At 41.7% G+C, this 19,697-nt stretch overlaps 1 protein-coding gene across 4 annotated transcripts in view; it reads left to right on the top strand.

Moving 5' to 3' along the window:
- Positions 1–19,697, top strand: part of MYO5B (myosin VB) — a 305,150-nt gene that overhangs the window by 110,202 nt on the left and 175,251 nt on the right. For 2 of the 4 annotated variants that reach the window (XM_056543976.1, XM_056543982.1), the window contains exons 3-4: positions 3,011–3,176; positions 4,347–4,491. In XM_056543976.1, the coding sequence (XP_056399951.1) occupies positions 3,011–3,176; positions 4,347–4,491 (311 nt within the window). Of the gene's footprint in view, positions 1–248; positions 618–899; positions 955–3,010; positions 3,177–4,346; positions 4,492–19,697 lie in introns of those variants that run through there. The other 2 variants (XM_056543998.1, XM_056543990.1) reach the window with 2 other exon arrangements.

Raw genomic sequence — 19,697 nt, 5'->3', positions numbered from 1 at the left:
AACTGTAACAAAGACACCGATTGGCTTCTTGCCAACCCGAGAGGTGCTGCCACACTGTCCTGTGTGGAGGTCTACCCCGGGTTGACCCCGCTTTCACCGTCTTCTTACCGCCAAGCTGTGACTTACGACAACCAGAGATACAAAAAAGGGAGGGAGGGCAAAACTTCGGGTCCTGGGCAGATTGAGGGGGGAAGGGAGGCACCAAAGCTATAAATACCCAGGGGAGGGCCCCTGAAAGCCCGGGAAACTATTAAACCCCTGATTGGTGCACTCCTTCCCCCCCACCCATGGGACATACCACTATAGTTGCCAACAAGTTTTACAGGCGGGGGAGGGGGCTAAAACCTTGCCTGTATATTTCTTAACCCCTTAACTGCTCACCAGTCAGGGGGCAAGCTAGTTATGCACAGCTTGCCCCTCCAGGACCTCCGGTCACTGTGTCAGCTGTCAGTCTCAGGACCTGTATGTGCTGCTGTAACTGCAGTGTACAGGTCCTGAGTTCTGACAGGATGACACAGTGGCTGATCTGTATGTGTGTCTGGACTCCACTGCCATAGCCACTGCAGGGGAGGTGCAGCGCGTCCGGGCCTCCTTGGGATCTTGGGGCCCTTACTGGGGTACTGGCTGTACCCCCCTGATGGCAGCCCTGGGGATCACATATAAGTCTGTGTATCTAAGCCTATTTTTGTAATACATGATGAGCCACTGTCTCTAACCCGGTTGTGTGTGATGAATCTCCTCAGTCCATGTATCTAAGCCTATTGGGGGAGATTTATCAAAACCTGTCTAGAGGAAAAGTTGGTGAGTTGCCCATAGCAACCAATCAGATCGCTTCTTTCATTTTTGAAAAGACCTCTGGAAATGAAAGAAGCGATCTGATTGGTTGCTATGGGCAACTTAGCAACTTTTCCTCTGGACAGGTTTTGATAGCTCTCCTCCATTATGTATTTTAAGGTTTGCTCAGCTTCTGTACCTAACCCTATTGGGTGTGATACTGCCTTCTGAGATTATGTATCTAAGCCTATTTTGTGTGATACCTCCACTGAGCCAGTGTAGCCAAGCCAGACATGTGCACTACTATCTGTTTAGCTTGTTTCTAAGCCTATCATATGTGATACTGGTTGCTAAACCTTTGTATCTAAGCCTATCCTGTGTGATATTGCCGGTTGTATGTAATTCTGTCTGCAACACTGCTGTATCCGACAATTGTGTGATACTGTCTTTTCGGGTCTTTGTATTTAAGCCGCTGCTCTCTCCTAAGACAGGTTATTCAAGAGATAAAGATTGAATATCTAAACCTATGTGTGATACTGTCTATGTCACATTTCAGAATTAAAGGGTTAATTCTGCCTGCTGGGTTTGTGTATCTAACCCTACCGTCTATGTCTGCTGAGTCTAATATGTGTGATCTTGTCTTCTGAGCCTGTGTATCTAAGCCTTATCATGTGTGATACTGTCTCAGAGAGTCACAATCTAGACATAAAGCTTCAGCTCTATGTGTGATACTGTTTATCTAAGCCTAATATGTGGGATCTTGTCTTCCAAACCTTTGTATCTAAGCCTTATCATGTGTGGTACTGTTTCAGACCTGAAGCTTTATCACTGGATTGTGACTCTCTGTGACAGTATCACACAGAAGGCTTGGATACACAGGTTTAAAAGACAAGATCGCCCATATCAGGCTTAGATAAACAGTATCACACATAGAGCTGAAGCTTTATGTCTGGATTGTGACTCTCTGAGAAAGTATAGCACATAAGGCTTAGATACACAGGCTCAGAACAAAAGATCACACATATTAGGGTTAGAAAAACAGTATCGCGCATAGAACTGAAGCTTTGTGTCTGTCTTGTGACTCACTGAGACAGTATCACACTTGATAAGGCTTGGATACACAGGCTCAGAAGACAAGATCACACATATTAGGGTTAGAGAAACAGTATCACGCATAGAACTGAAGCTTTATGTCTGTCTTGTGACTCACTGAGACAGTATCACATTTGATAAGGCTTAGATACACAGGCTCAGAAGACAAGATCACACATATTAGGGTTAGAGAAACCGTATCACACTTAGAACTGAAGCTTTATCCTAGATTGTTACTCTCTGTGTGTAATACTATTAATCTAAGCCGAATATGTGAGATCTGGTCTTCTGAGCCAGTGTATCTAAGCCTTATCATGTACGATACTGTATTTCAGAATCTTTGTCTCTAAGCCATGATGTATGCTACCCTCTGCTAAGCCTGGTTATCCAAGAGCTAGAGATTCAATATTTAAAGCGGTACTCCAGTGGAAATTTTTTTTTTTTTTAAATCAACTGGTGCCAGAAAGTTAAACAGATTTGTACATTTCTTCTAATAAAAAATTCTTTACCCTTCCAGTACTTTTTAGCAGCTGTATGCTACAGAGGATTCTTTTGTTTTTGAATTTCTTTTTTGTCTTGTCCACTGTGCTCTCTGCTGACAAATCTGTCCGTGTCAGGAACTGTCCAGGGCAGCATTGGTTTGCAGTGGGGATTTCCCCCCGCTCTGGACAGTTCCTGATACGAGCATCAGTTCTCAGCAAATAGCACTGTGGACAAGACAAAAAAGAAAGGAATTTCCTCTGTTGCATACAGCTGCTAAAAAGTACTGGAAGGGTAAAGATTTTTTAATAGAAGTCATTTACAAATCTGTTTAACTTTCTGGCCCCAGTTGATTTAAAAAAAAATGTTTTCCACCGGAGTACCCCTTTAATTCCGCCTGCTGCGTTTGTGTATATAACCCTACTGTATGTGTCTGCCTGTGTAGCTAAGTCTAATATGTGTGATCTTTTCTTCTGAGCCTGTGTATCTAAGTCTTATCATGTGTGATACTGATTCGGGGAGTCAGTTCTATGTGTGATACTTTTTCTCTAAGCCTAATATGCATTATCTTGTCTTCTGAACCGATGTATCTAAGCCTTATCTTGCATGATACTGTCTCAGAGGGTTTCTCAATGTATATATAACCCGTACCGTCTGCCCTCAGGTTCTGGCGTACCCCGTGGCTCTAGACTCATTACCTCACCTACGTAATCCGGATATTCTGGTGGGAGAAAATGACCTGACGGCGCTAAGTTACCTCCATGAACCCGCAGTTCTCCATAACCTCAAAGTCCGCTTCTTAGAATCCAACCACATCTATACATATTGCGGTGAGTCGGCTTTACGCCATTTTTGAGATCTTTGTTGATTTTATTTGCAGCCTTGGGGGTCACCTTAAAACTGGGGTCACTTAGTTTAGCGGTGATCCGTTTGGCTTTGGGTGACCCCCTTTAATTGCCTTAGTCATGTATCCTTACTAATTATAAAGAATACATTTTACAATCCCCCCTTAGGCAGCCATGTTTGTCACCTTATGCTTCTCTCCCCCTGTTTCATTGGAACACTAAAATAGAAAGAAACTGCAGCTGCATCCCCCTCTTCCCTCCCATATAGTGCCATGTGTGTAGAACCAGTGTGTAGTGCCATGTGTGTAGAACCAGACTATAGAACTAGTTCAGTGTTTTCCAACCAGTGTGCCTCAAGTTGTTGCAAAACCACAACTCCCAGCATGCCCGGACAGCCAACGGCTGTCCGGGCGTGCTGGGAGTTGTGGTTTGCAACAGCTGGAGGCACACTGGTTGGAAAACACTTACAGGGGTACTCCGGTGGAAAACTTTTTTTTATTGATTTATTTTTATTTTTTTTATCAACTGGTGCCAGAAAGTTAAACAGATTTGTAAATGACTTCTATTTAAAAAAAACTCTTAATCCTTCCAGTACTTATTAGCTGCTGAATACTATACAGGAAATTGTTTTCTTTTTGGAACACAGAGCTCTCTGCTGACATCATGAGTACAGTGCTCTCTGCTGACATCTCTGTCCATGTTAGGAACTGTCCAGAGCAGCATATATGTTTGCTATGGGAATTTTCTCCTACTCTGTACAGTTCTTAAAATGGACAGAGATGTCAGCAGAGAGCACTGTGGTCATGATGTCAACAGAAAGCTCTGTGTTCCAAAAAGAAAATAATTTCCTCTGTAGTATTCAGTAGCTAATAAGTACTGGAAGGATTAAGATTTTTTTAAGAGAAGTAATTTACAAATCTGTTTAACTTTCTGGCACCAGTTGATTTAAGAAAGAAAAAAAAAAAGTTTTCCACCGGAGTACCCCTTTAACTAGAGGATTGTCTTGGTCATATGAGTAGTTACTTGCCTCCACTACAACTATAATGGACACATTTGAATCTGTTTTTGGGGTAAACTACTTACAGGGGTGGGTCCATATTGGTATGTACAGCTGGTTCTTAAAGACTGACTTCTTGTCTTCTCGTCTCTCCTTAGGAATTGTGCTAGTTGCCATTAATCCTTACGAGCAGTTGCCAATCTACGGCGAAGATGTCATCTATGCCTACAGCGGGCAAAACATGGGCGATATGGACCCTCATATATTTGCTGTGGCAGAAGAAGCATATAAGCAGATGGCCAGGTATGTTTCTGTGTAGACATTATATATATAAATATATATATATATATATATATATATATATATATATATATATATTTATTTTTATTTTTTTTAACACATCACTTCCGAACAGCTGGAGGTATTTTGGTGTTACCCATGTTACTTATATGTCAACTATATATATATATATAGAATAAATTACCCCAAACCCACCCCCATTTGCGAGGGGTCAGGGTTTTTGTCTAAAGTCCAATGGTAAGTCTATGGGACTTTCGATACCTTACGCCACAAGCTCCACTCTGCATCTCCCGGTGAGTGTGTCAGTCCAACTTGCAAGCCATTCCCCCTCCCACAAGCCACACTCCTTCTATTTTCAGCTCCTTTTTTGTTTCACCTGATACACCCACATTACAGGTCCAACACATTGGCCCTGATTTATCAATCAGACTAAACCCTAATTGTCTGTTTTTTCCTATAACAAACAATCACAGCTCAGTTTTCATATGTCAACGAGCTCTTGTAAAGTGAAAGTTGAACTGTGATTGGTTGTTGTGGGAAAAAAAAACATACAATTAGGGTGTGATAGCCTGGGGGATTTGGGTATGGGGAGTGTAGCTGTCCAGTTACTAAAGGGTGCTTGTTAACCCTTGCTATTCGTGACACCAGGGTGAGGGCTCCTCAGTAATGCTTGTCCTACCACCACAGTTCCCAAGAGCAATAATGAGGTAGATAATAATGGAATGTCCACAACCGGAGAGTTTGCTGAAACAGTTGTAACTTTTACTGAAGATTTTATCAAGCTTCATAACCGGAACAGTTGCTATACATGCAAGCTTTCTTTGGAGACTGACAAAGGTTGGGACCTTAAGCAATTTAGAATCTTTAGGATGATATGCGTTGTTCCACTGGATTTAGTGGATTAGTTGTGGTCCAGTAGTCACGCTAGCTTTAGCGGGGGTAGTTTAGAACTCACGGTTTAAGTTCTGCTGAGGCTAGTAGGTTTTTCAGGCCTAGCGTGTCTTTGCAAGTTGCGCAGATCCGTCCTGTTAGTCCGGCATCCACGAGAGCAGCAACCCAAGAGAGCGACAATTGGCTACAGCTCCCTTATATGGGCAGGGGCTGGACTAGTGCTAATTGGTCCATACTTGTGTCGAGCACCATTACAAAGGATTGTGGGTAACACGTGACCCAAGGAGCTCCAAAGGTCCTCCAACATACCATAGAGGATATTAACATGGTCACATGACCAAAGGTCCTGCGACGCTAAACAAGGTAAGTACTATACATTTTATTAAATATACAGTACATTATTACCAAATATGTGCATGTATTAACAGTATAGAAGAGGCGACTAGGGGCTGTCCCACCTGGGGGACCCACCTTGGGGACCACTACACTAGGTACTGTATGCAATACGGTACCGGGACACCACAAGGGTTTCAGGCTAATTGATAAATAGCCACGCCCCTTCTCGCAAGCCAAAGTCGTGTTTTTTTTTTCCACAATTCATGCAACAACAAAAAAAAGTATAGTTATACAAAATTGTACGAAACACTATAAAACCAGCAATAGCAGCCAAGTTGCTTTCTACCAAATTTTTTTTTTTGTTTGCTTTTTTAATACTGTAGTTATGTTTTGCTGGTAATGAATTGACTTGCGTATACCCTTTCTTATTTGTTGCACAAACTTCTCACCGTTCCGCCGCATTTGCTAACTTTATACAGAAGCGACGCTGACACTTTGGCTCCTTTCCCAAAAAAAAAAAAAGATCTTTTAATTGCATTTCAGCATTAATATTCAGAGGTGGAAGAAAAAAATACTGCAAGATTTATAGCTCTGAGTAAATCCAGTAAGAGTCCCGCTTGGCGCCCTGGATATAAAACGTTGTTACAGCTATGAGCAGATCTGAAGCCACATTTGCATTGATGGCAAAAGGAATAAGAAGCAGCATCTGTCCAGAGCTTAACCTTTGAGAATCAGAACAAAAAGGCGCAACTATCTCCCCGGAGAGGGACGAATATTAATTATTAAATCGGCTTTTGTGCAAATGGCTTTATCACTTGGCTGTGACATGTATTGTTACTTATGGCTCCACGTGTTATCATTCCCAGCCTGCTGTGCTTATATAAAACCGCTATCAGGCTGCATGTATTATGCCTGGACTGTAAAGGAGATAATAATCTTCAGATTGTCCCTTCATTTATCATGCTAATGGGACTTAAAGGTTAACCTCTTGTTTTTGAGCATAATGGGGTTGTCCAGTATTAGTAACAGTGCCATACGTGTCCGTGGGTTGTGTCTGAATTGCAGCTCAACTCCAAGACTGCTGAGACCTGGACAAAACCCCCTTTTACAACCAGGGACCCCCCCCCCCCCCATCCCAAATAAAGACAGCACCACTTTTAAAGGACTACGCCGGTGGTAAACTTTTTTTTTTTTTTTTTTAAATCAGCTGGTGCCAGAAAGTTAAACATATTTGTAAATTACTTCTATTAAAAAAATCTTTACCCTTCCAGTACTTTTTAGCAGCTGTATGCTACAGAGGAAATTATTTTATTTTTGAATTTCTTTTTTATCTTGTCCACAGTGCTCTCTGCTGACACCAGATGCCCTATCAGGAACTGTCCAGAGCAGGGGAAAATCTCCATTGCAAACCTATGCTGCTCTGGACAGTTCCTGACATGGACAGAGGTGTCAGCAGAGAGCACTGTGGACAAGACAAAAAAGAAATTCAAAAAGAAAAGAATTTCCTCTGTAGCATACAGCTGCTAAAACGTATTTAATCCTTCCAGTACTTATTAGCTGCTGAATACTACAGAGGAAATTCTTTTCTTTTTGGAACACAGTGCTCTCTGCTGACATCATGACCGCAGTGCTCTCTGCTGACATCTCTTTCCATTTTAGGAACTGTCCAGAGCAGCATATGTTTTCTATGGGGATTTTCTCCTACTCTGGACAGTTCTTAAATGGACAGATATGTCAGCAGAGAGCACTGTGGTCATGATGTCAGCAGAAAGCTCTGGGTTCCAACAAGAAAAGAATTTCCTCTAGTATTCAGCAGCTAATAAGTACCGTAAGGATTATGCAGCCCCAGCATTTATTATATATCTATTACAAATAAGGCACACATATTTATCAAGCAATGTCCGCCTGCTGTGACTTTGATCAAACCAGATGCTAGCAGAACTGCAAAAAATTTGGAGAGTAAAATGGAGAGTTAGTCTGGTTTTTTGGGGTTTTTTGTTCGCAAATTCTGGTGCATGAAACATGTGATACAATTTGGGTGCAAATCCAGATCAAAAACTTTAGTAAATTCACTTTAGTAAATGAGCCCCATTATGTTTAATGGGATTCCTGACGGAATTCCATAAATTTCTTTCAGCAACTATGTGTGCAAAAAAAGTAAACACACATAAATAAAATCCAAAATCAAAATCAATACATGCAACCTCTGGGACCCGGACTAGGGGGGAATGACGCCAAAACTCATAAAGTATGGGGGAGGAGAGAATACGAGCGAGAAAGCCAGCCCAGCAGGGACAGGGGATTCTCACTTAAAGGGGTACTTTGGTGAAAAAACTTTTTTTTTTTTTTTTTAATGAACTGGTGCTAGAAAGTTAAACAGATTTGTAAATTACGTCTATTAAAAAATCTTAATCCTTCCAGTACTTATAAGCTGCTGAATACTACAGAGGAAATATTTTTCTTTTTGGAACACATAGCTCTCTGCTGACATCACAAGCACAGTGCTCTCTGCTGACATCTCTGTCCATTTTAGGAACTGTCCAGAGCAGCATATGTTTTCTATGGGAATTTTCTCCTACTCTGGACAGTTCTTAAAAGGGACAGAGATGTCAGCAGAGAGCACTGTGCTCATGATTCAGTAGAGAGTTCTGTGTTCCAAAAAGAAAATAATTTCCTCTGTAGTATTCAGCAGCTAATAAGTACTGGAAGGATTAAGATTTTTTAATAGAAGTAATTTACAAATCTGTTTAACTTTCTGCACCAGTTGATTTAAAAAAAAAAAAAAAAATTCCACTGGAGTACCCCTTTAAACCCGCCCAAGGGTGGGACCAGACCAACCCAAATAGAGATGCCACAGTGGAAGCTATCCCTAAAGGAGGGCTCATCAGTAAGGGGGCCTTATTGGCATGCCTCACCAACCAGCAACCTGCAGGACAGTGTCACTGCCATTTAAAAAAAACAACTTTTTAGAAATGTCAAAAGTTTTAATCCCTTGGGGTCTGGATGCTGAGTCTCCCGCCGATTGCTAAAATGAGCAGAGAGAAGCTCTCAGAAGCGATTCTCCTCGCTGCAGGAAATTCTATAAAAATAAAGTGAGTTGGGGAGAGGTGCTTACACAGTGCTTGTCTCCGTCAGACAAACAAAAACTGGGCAGGCAGCATTTTTTTTTTCTGGTTATTTTCCGGTAAAATGACGGACACCATATGAAAGCCTGACACACTCCACTGTCATGCACCGGCCCCAAACAGAAACAGCAATGGAGGCCCCATATGGAGCCTCTGCCGGCGGTAACAACCTAGCCTTGGCTGAGGGCTACTCTCTGCTTATTCTAGCGATCGGTGGGGGGCTCAGCACCATGACCCGACAGAACAGAAAGTTTTAGATTTAAAAAAATGAAACTTTTAAGATACCGGAATATGCTAAAGTATGGTTGAAATGCAAAAAAACATACGAATGAGAGTAGTATGATGAGGATATATGGGAAAAGGCAGTCCGAATAGTTGAAATCATCAACAGAGTTTGGGTAGGCCTCCTTTCCATTGCTGATGGGCGCCACTATTTGGAGCTCTGTCGGCAGTTCCGTCAAAATGTCGGGAGTTTATCAGAGAAAACTAATTCTCAATTTTTATCTCCGTTAAACTTCGGTAAACTACCGGATCCCAACGGACAGAGCTCAAGTCCTGCAGGAACGTGTGGGAATGGAGTTCCTTCAGTTTTTTAACAGCAGGAACACTGTTCCCATTAGCAGGAGTCCTGTAGGACCAGCCCTTGAGTTAAAATCCTGGGTGAGTGCCCTCACTTTTTTTCCCCAAGACTAGACCCCTGCCGACGGACCTTATTCAAGTGAATAGGGTCTGTCAGGACCCGACAGTGTCCGTTGCGTTCCAACCTGTTTCAGGATCTTTTCTGCACAAGGAAAAAAAACAGACCCTGAACAGGACTGATGCAAACTGCAATGTGAACCTAGCTTTAGTACACAGTGAGCTTGTGGGTGGGTCGGGTTAGGTTATTAAAGGGGTATTCCAGGAAAAAACTATTTTTTTTTTTATCAACTGGCTGCCCAGAAAGTTTCACAGATTTGTAAATCACTTGTATTAAAAAATCTTAATCCTTCCAATAATTATCAGCTGCTTAAGTTAAGTTGTTCTTATCTGTCTGGCAACAGTGCTCTCTGCTGACATCTCTGCTTGTCTCGGGAACTGCACAGAGTAGAATAGGTTTGCTATGGGGATTTGCTTCTACTCTGGACAGTTCCCGAGACAGGTGTCATCCGAGAGCACTTAAAGGGGTTATCCAGGAAAGAACTTTTTTTTATATATCAGCTGGCTCCAGAAAGTTAAACAGATTTGTAAATTACTTCTATTAAAAAATCTTAATCCTTTCAGTACTTATGAGCTTCTGAAGTCAAAGTTGTTCTTTTCTGTCTAAGTGCTCTCTGATGACACGTGTCTCGGGAACCGCCCAGTTTACAAGCAAATCCCCATAGCAAACCTATTCTACTCTGTGCAGTTCCTGAGACAAGCAGAGATGTCAGTAGAGAGCACTGTTGCCAGACAGAAACAACAACTCAACTTCAGCAGCTGATAATTATTGAAAGGCTTAAGATTTTTTAATAGAAGTAATTTACAAATCTGTTTAACTTTCTGGAGCCAGTTGATAGAAAAAAAATTTTTTTTTTCCTGGAATACCCCTTTAACAATAAAAATAGGGTTAAAGGAAACATATACACATACAAATATTAATAAAAATACTTAAATATATAAGAAAAAAAGGCAGATAAATGAATCAGAACAATCTAATTAAACTCATGTCCTGTGGTTAGCGGCAGCTCAGGAAGGAGTTTTATGATAAGTTTATTTTCTGGATAACCCCTTTAAACAGAAAAGAACAACTCAACTTCAGCAGCTCATAAGTACTGACAGGATTAAGATTTTTTTTTATAGAAGTATTAATAGAAATTTACAAATCTGTGGCTTTCTGGAGCAAGTTGATATATATAAAAAAAAGGTTTTTTCCTGGAATACCCCTTTAAATATATAAGCAAAATATAGGAACTTGCCACATCAGGGTTAGAACACTTATAACCTCTAAAAGGTGGCACTGGAGAGTCAGTTTTCGTTCTTCTGGAGGAGAGCTAATTTGCATACTTTTTATCCAGGGAGCATAGTGTGGCCCAGTGTTTCACAACCAGCGTTCCTCCAGCTGTTGCAAAACTACAAATCCCAGCATGCCCGGACAGCCTTTGGCTGTCCGGGCATGTTGGGAGTTGTAGTTTTGCAACAGCTGGAGGCACCCTGGTTGGGAAACACTGCACTATACTGAAGATGAAGCAGTGCTGATGCTGGGAGTTGTAGTTTTGCAACAGCTGGAGGCACCCTGGTTGAGAAACACTGGTCTGGCCTATAGTGGTCCCCAAAAGGAGAACAGCTATAACGAACACAATGTGACACCTCTATAAACTTTTTGCAATACTGTACCTTTAAAGAAAATGCTCTTCCATGGTAAGTCCCCTTTAATTGCAGAAGAATATAAGCAAAAAAAGAAACCAAAACAGTTTTTCATATATTTATACATTTTACAACGGGCTGGCATAAAAGGTGACGGTCAGGCCCTCGGGGAAACATAACACCTCCAGAAGATGTGATCCTACAAACTATAAAGTTAATGGACTTTTCTGAAGAGCCTCTCGCCTCTGGTGCGAACACGGGGAGGAACGCGACGCAGACATCACACAACGTCTGAAGTTTTAAGTGAACCATGGAAATTGACGTGAACTTTGTATCCAGATGGAAATGTCTCTTGAGCCTCTATCATGCTGTGAGGTGTTATTAGCCTGGCCGTTCTCCCACGCCGATCTTGGCTTTTTTCGGTTCTCTGTTTTGACATTTACAGCGGGCTCAAGGGTGTAGGGCATTTATTTTTTATTTTTAAATATAAATATTTTAAAACTCAATTGGGTCCATTTGAAATCCTCCTAAAAACAGTTGCACGTCAGTTGCATATCACACAATGCCATTGATAGGAGTCCCTGCTGCTTCGTAATTGAACGGACCATGGCACTGCGTCCAGCTTCCAGAGCGCTTCCGAACTAGCTGGAAACTCCTGTCCCAAGTGAGAAGACATTGTCAAGGTGGGCTTTTAAAGGGGTACTCTTTTTTTTTTTTTTTTTTAAATCAACTGGTGCCAGAAAGTCAAACAGATTTGTAAATTACTTCTATTAAAAAATCTTTACCCTTCCAGTACTTATTAGCTGCTGAATACTACAGAGGAAATTCTTTTCTTTTTGGAACACAGAGCTCTCTGCTGACATCACGAACACAGTGCTCTCTGCTGGCATCTCTGTTCATTTTAAGAACTGTCCAGACTAGGAGAAAATATCCATAACAAACATATATGCTGCACTGGACAGTTTCTAAAATGGACTGAGATGTCAGCAGAGAGCACTGTGCTTGTGATGTCAGCAGAGAGCTCTGTGTTCCAAAAAGAAAAGAATTTCCTTTGTAGTATTCTGCAGCTAATAAGTACTGGAAGGATTAAGATTTTTTTAATAGAAGTAATTAGCAAATCTGGCACCAGTTGATTAAAAAAAAAAAAAAAGGTTTCCGGCGGAGTATCCCTTTAAGGTATCCACCTGATATTAACTTTTAAATGAAAAGTCCAGAAAAAGTTGTTTAGTTCTTTTCAGTCTGACCATGTGCTCTCTGCTGCCACCTCTTTCTGTGTGAGGAACTGTTCAAAGCAGGAGAAGATTGCGATAGGGATTTGCTCCTGCTATAGGCAGTTCCTGACATGAACAGAGGTGGCAGCAGAGAGCACCATACAGCAGCTGATAAGTGCTGTCATATCACCTTGGGTTACAAGGATACAAAAACTTAATTCTCCAAAAAGAATCCTGATATAAAAGCTTCACTTCATTGGCTGCCAGTGCATGGGCTGTGCACTCTCTCATATGGACTTTTTGGTACTTTGGAATATATTCAATTGCATAAAATGCGCGTTATCCCGGCCTTTCCGGCTAGGATCGGGGAATTTTTATGGATCTGGTCGGACGTCCAGGCAGTATTACACTGCACACATCCACTTATTTCTTTATTAATTTTTTGTCACTGTGTCCACGTTTTGTGTTCCGTTTGTTCACAAGGATTTGGTAGGGTGTGGTAGCCCTTCTGGGTGTCCCTCCTGCCAGTCTAGGGGAGTTGTGTGTGGCCATGAGGTTCCCCACCTTCCTGCTATACCCCGTGGCAACCCTGCTTCAGCAGGATGCCAAACCGGTGTTAAAGGGGTTATCCAGGAAAAAACTTTTTTATATAGATCAACTGGCTCCAGAAAGTTAAACAGATTTGTAAATTACTTCTATTAAAAAATCATAATCCTTTCAGTACTTATGAGCTTCTGAAGTTAAGGTTGTTCTTTTCTGTCTAAATCCTCTCTGAAGACACCTGTCTCGGGAAGCGCCCAGTTTAGAAGAGGTTTGCTATGGGGATTTGCTTCTAAACTGTCCGGTTCCTGAGACAGGTGTCATCAGAGAGGACTTAGACAGAAAAGAACAACCTTAACTTCAGAAGCTCATAAGTACTAAAAGGATTAAGATTTTTTAATAGAAGTAATTTACAAATCTGTTTAACTTTCTGGAGCCAGTTGATATATAAAAAAAGTTTTTTCCTGGAATACCCCTTTAATGGTGACAACCTGGTTAATGCCTAGTTGCCCGCCGGGAACACTTTTTTGGTCCCTGAGTAGCTTGGGCGAGTAGCAGGGACATTGTACCTGGAACATTGCAGGTGCCTTTTGGCCCAGAGGGGAAGGGTTTGGTTTGTAGGTGGGCCCCTCTCTCTCCTTTCGTAGAAGGGTTTGCGATAGACCACATCCTCGTGCACGTTTTTTGGTGTGAACACTTGCACTTTTTACTTGCACTTTGGTGATTTGAGAGCACGTCCCTCGGCTCTTCAAAAATCTGTTAATAATAAACAAAAAAAACGAGTTGACATGGGGGTCGGATCGCCATTGATCATGACAGAGTGAATGCACTGTGTATGGGGTCTCCAAACGAAGCTGAGATCAGCACTCGGGTATCTTCCGAAGTCCCATAGACAGTGAATGAAATGGTGGCCACGCATGTTCACTGCTGATCCCCACTGATCAGCTAGTTATCCCCTATCCTGGAGAATTTGTCATTATTGTTTTTTTTTTTAATTTTTTAAATTTTTTTATTCCATGCTTTTCGTGGGAGAAATGGCTTCATATAAACGGTTATTTGTACATGTTGGGACACATTCGTTCAACATCAGTGGCGGCCCCAGCTGCCAAACCCCCACCATCTATGTATTGAGGCCTCTGTCATTACCAGGACCCATTCATTATCACCATATGAGTGATCACAGTTGTTTTTTTTATTTGTTTTTTTACAATTCCCGATCCATCCTTTGATCCTACAGTTGATCATGCATGAACCTTCAACTCTTCCTCTATGCTCCCACTTGGTCCTGTTCATTACAGATAGGTGGGGGCCTCAGCTATTGGATTAGGATAGGTCCTATAGTTTAGAAGAAGTATATATCACCTATTTACCATGTGATTGTGTTTGGACGCAAGTCTTTCGGAAAGCGTCTCAACTTATGCGAATGTGACATCTGAAAGGGCTACTTTGCAGATAATGTGGGGGGGGGGTGATGATTTAGGGAACAATATCTGCAAAGAAGCCCTTTCAGACGTAAATTTTAATTGGGATTTTTCTCTGGCTGGGGGTATGGTATGAATACCTCAGGGTAAGCGGTAGAAAATGGGACGTTACGGAAAACCTACAAACAGCAGATAATGTGGCCGCTCAGCAGTGCTCAAGCCATTTTTGGCCTAGTTAAAGGGTATTCTGGATTTGTTCTCAAATTCATTATCTCAATATTAGGTAAAAAGCAGATGAATTACTCCAGATTCTTATTTTCTGACTTACCCCCTTTTCGCCAAGGCAATTTTAGTTTTTACTCTTCGCCTTATAATGGTGGTCTCCAAACTGTGGACCTCCAGATGTTGCAAAGCTACAACTCCCAGCATTCCCGGACAGCCGTTGGCTGTCCGGGCATGCTGGGAGTTGTAGTTTTGCAACAGCTGGAGGTCCACAGTTTGGAGACCTTTGCCTTATAAGATCCACTATGTAGGAGGGCTTATTTTTTTTTGGGACCTGTTGTATTTTTCAGTGGCACTCGTCACTTTATCATATAATGTCATGTGGAAGCCAAATTAAATAATTTGTTGGGTGAAATTAGAAAAGAAAACCTAGTCGTGGGGTGTTCATTTTTCCTGAGTCTTACATGCGGTACAAATGACATATTAAAAGCCTTGTCCAGGGTTCCAAAAACAGTTCCCTGTCCTCAGGTTGTATGTAGTTGTGGTAGCTTGGGGGTGTAGGGTATATGGAGTGTAGCTGTGCAGTAACTAAAGGGTGCTGGTTTAACCCTTATCACTCGTGACGCCAGGGTGAGGGCTCCTCTGTATATGATTGTCCTATCGCCACCCCTCCCAAGAGCAGTAGAGAGGTATAACAAATGATTGTCCACAACCGGAGGGTTTTCAGAAAACTGTCGGAACTTTTACTGCAGGTTTTATGTAACATTAAACAGGGACAGTCTTTGTACAATCCGAGTCTATTAGGATCCTGACAGTTGGTTGGGACCTTGTGACTTTTAAGCTCAGGAAATTTATATGCGCTGTTCCGCTGGATTTAGGGGATTGAGTTTAGGTCCAGCAGTCACGATAGCTTTAGTGGGGAGTTGTTTTATAACTCACGGTTTAGTATTATCAGGCTTCGGCCTGGTCTTGTCTTTGAAAGTTGCACGGATCTCTCCTCTCTGCTAGTCCGGAACCCAAGAGAGCGAGGATTGGCTGGCAGCTCCCTTATATGGGCAGGGGCTGGCCTTGAGCTCATCGGTCCATACCATCTGTCATTCACTTTACAAGGAATGATGGTCTAAACATGTGACCACCCATGTGATCTAGGAAGGTCCTTCAACATACCTTACTAGAATTAACATTAGTCATGTGACCTAAGGTCCTGCGACACTATATACAACATTAAATATATAATTACATATACATGTAAACATCATAGAATTAAAGAAGGAAGAAGTGACTAGGGGCTATCCCACCTGGAGGATGCTACTGGAACGAAGTAACTCTGACTTTGGGGACCACCATACAAGGTACGGTATACCATACGGTACCGGGACACCACATATTATTGGTTCCATTGAAGTGAATGGAGCAAAGCTGTAATACCAAACACAACCTGAGGACAGGGGTGGTGCTCTTTTTGGATCAAATTAGCTCAGTTTTTCTATTCCTGGACAACCTCTTTAGTCTAAGTTTCCACTTGTTTTTTTCTGTCAGTTTTTGGTAATCTGCATCTGCAGTTTTTGAGCCAAAGTCAGAAGTGGATCCATACGGGAAGAGAAGTGTAAGTCCTTTCTTTACATGTCCTTTTCCTTTTGAATACACTTCTGGTTTTGGCTCAAAAACTGCAGTGGCAGATATTAAAAAACTTCCAGAGAAATAAACAAGTGGAATTTTAAATATTGATGGGCTATCCTCAGGCTCTAACCCCACCAACCAGATGTTCATGTGAGCCGCAGAGCACAGATATATGCAGTGTACATCAGCTGGAAATCCTCCATTCTGTACACTGTTTAGTGGTAGCGCTGCAGTAAATGTACAGAGATGAGGCCTCCAGCTTATACATGTATCCGGGCTCCGCAGCTCACCCGATCAGCTGATCGTCGGGGTTGCCGAACGTCATTGTCACACCAATGATATATTGATGACCTGAGGACAAGTCATCTCTATTTGAAATCAGAGAACCCCTTTAACTTTAATTTGGTGATAATGTTGCAGGAGTGCCAACTGGAACCCAGATAGAGGACGAGTGTCTGATCGTGGGGGGTTCGACAGCTGGGACTCCCCCTGCGATCTCCAATGATACATGAGCACCCATATTTGAGATGTAATGGCGGCCATATTAGTTATCACCTTTTCTTGAATCAGGAAAGGCTGAGCCAATGCTAATGGGAAGACCAGTGGAGCAGTTGCCCATAGCAACCAATCAGATAGCTTCTTTCATTTTTCAGAGGCCTTTTTAAAAATGAAAGAAGCGATCTGATTGGTTGCTATGGGCAACTGGGCAACCTTTCCTTCCTCTGCATAGATTTTGATAAATCTCCCCCTCAGTGTTTTGAGGTATTTACTTTTTTGTTGCCCTTTGAACGTATTTATTTTTCTTTTTGCCCTTTGAACTTATTATTATTATACATTTTTTGTCTATACGTAATGCACCACTGCGTACTCTTGGTGACGTCACAAGTTCCAGCTGGGTCCCTGCGCGGATGTTTATTACAGGGAATATTCAGATATGCAGACGTTCCAATTAAACACAAATGCAGATGGTTGGAATTATTTTGCCCAAATGCACTTCAATAGTCACATACCAAACAATGCCGTCCTCTCGTAATGAGACTTTCATGTGCGAGCGGGAACAAACACATTATTAATCTTCATGTAATGATCAGTCGGGTTTAGTTTTTTTTATGTCTTTAGAACATTGATATACATAAAAGAAGCAAAGAAATTAATTTACAGTCTCATCCTTTGACTGGTGCTAAGGGCACCACCACCCATCCCATCAACCACAGGGTCGAAAAAAAAATAAAAGATCAATTACCTAGAAATATATATTGGTTTGCTTGGTACCCATGGAGGCAATATGTGTGTGTGTTCTTAAATTGTAAGGCAAAAAAGATATGGTAGGTGGCACTCACTGGCTCCAAGTTAAAACTTCAAGCTTTATGCCATAAAAGGGGCTGTACAAGGTGACGGCCGTTTCACATGGCAGCCGTTACTGCTTACTTATGGCCGGCATTTATCATGGTAGGTGTAAGTGAAGCATTTATCATTGTAGGTGTAAGTGAAGCATTTATCATTGTAGGTGTAAGTGAAGCATTTATCATTGTAGGTGTAAGTAAAGCATTTATCATGGTAGGTGTAAGTGAAGCATTTATCATTGTAGGTGTAAGTGAAGCATTTATCATTGTAGTGTAAGTGAAGCATTTATCATTGTAGATGTAAGGGAAGCATTTATCATTGTAGGTGTAAGTGAAGCATTTATCATTGTAGGTGTAAGTGAAGCATTTTTTTACACCTTTTTTGTGTGCTGATAATGTGTAGGAGCACCAAATTTATTAAATGGTAGCAGAGCATTTGATAAATTTTGTGCAGGTCACATTTTCTGAAATTTTACTCTTCACATCCACCAAAAAGCTAAGATAAGTCAGGGCTGGTGTACTTTAGAGATTTTCAGTGACTTTGCAGTTCATAAAACCCTTCCATATCATGTGTATTGCCAAAATCAGTGGATTGCAACTCAAAATCAGCAGAAATGTGTAAACCAAAAGGTGAAAAAAAGGCGCAAATAAACCCTGCTTGCGCCTTTTCTAGAGACAAAAATCTGTCTAAAGACAATGATAAATGTCATCCTATGTATATGTGTTATATTCATTTACTGTTAGTGGTACTGTTGGATTTAGGAACATAGGGGGAGATTTATCAAAACCTGTCCAGAGGAAAAGTTGCTGAGTTGCCCATAGCAACCAATCAGATCTCATCTTTCATTTTACAGAGGCCTTGTTAAAAATCAAAGAAGCGATCTGATTGGTTGCTATGGGCAACTGGGCAACTTTTCCTCTGAATAGGTTTTGATAAATCTCCCCCATAGAGATCCAGGGTTGTCAACCATAAGCTGAAGAAGGGTGTACTTATGGAAGCCCAATTGACAGTCTCTTAAGAGGTAACCGGGATGCAGGTTCCTCACAGGTATTGCTGGGACTTTGAAGCAATGAGCTTTGATGCAGGCCACTGTGCTACTAATTATAATAACTTAGCTGGTAGTAATCACACAGGATTTGATAGATTGAGCTTTGTAACTCACGGTTTAGTGGCTATTAAAGTTTGCCCCATGTCCCTTGTCTGATCAGAGTAGTAGTGCACCTGTGTATCCACCACTCCATTCACTGTCTATTGGCAACCATACACGTGCCATAGGTTTGGCCGTCATCTCTCCTGATCCCTCAACACACATGGATTTTCAGCTCAGCCGAGTGTTCATGTGTTGCGAATAGTGAGAGTGGCAGCTGATCACTCCAAGAACAAAATTATCGGGTAAATGAAATGCAACATACCGATTCTTCTCCCCCCCTCCCCCAAAATCATCTGTCAACTATGATTTGGGAGCATAAAATCGCCATGCTTGGCAGACTGTGTGGTGAACCAGGAGAGTAACGGTGGTATTAACCCTTAGTTGTCGTGACGCCAGGGTGCGGTTTCCTTAGTGTGAATGGTCCTTCCGCCAACCATCCCAGAAACGGTAGGGAAAATAACAGAATGTCCACAGCAGACTTTATGAACAAACTGAAGAACTTTACTTGAAGATTTTAAGTCTTCATACATAACAGTCTCTTAAGAGGTAACCGGGATGCAGGTTCCTCACAGGTTTTGCTGGGACTTTGAAGCAATGAGCTTTGATGCAGGCCACTGTGCTACTAATTATAATATTCTAGCTGGTAGTAGTCACACAGGATTTGGTAGATTGAGCTTTGTAACTCACGGTTTAGTGGCTGCAGGTTCTTAGGCTTTGGCCTAGATGAATTGAGATTTCTGCTGAGATGTTTGTACTTGCTTGATAATCCAGAACCAAGAGAGTGAATTTAGTGGCTACAGCCCTTTATATAATAAGGGGCTGGACTAAGCTCATTGGTCAGCAAACCTGTAAGTTCTGAACCCAGTGAACTCTGGGTACATCACATGACCTCTAAGGTCCTTAAGCAAGTATACATTACAACTGTACATCACGTGACCCTGAAAGGTCCTATACATATATATTTCCTATACATTTACATTATCTTTATATATTAACCAATATACAATTTATATGAGGCGACCAGGGG

The sequence above is a fragment of the Hyla sarda genome, chromosome 1 (assembly GCF_029499605.1).
Source record: "Hyla sarda isolate aHylSar1 chromosome 1, aHylSar1.hap1, whole genome shotgun sequence".
Classification (NCBI taxonomy): Eukaryota; Metazoa; Chordata; class Amphibia; order Anura; family Hylidae; genus Hyla; species Hyla sarda.
This window is presented reverse-complemented; position numbering and strand designations above follow the sequence as displayed.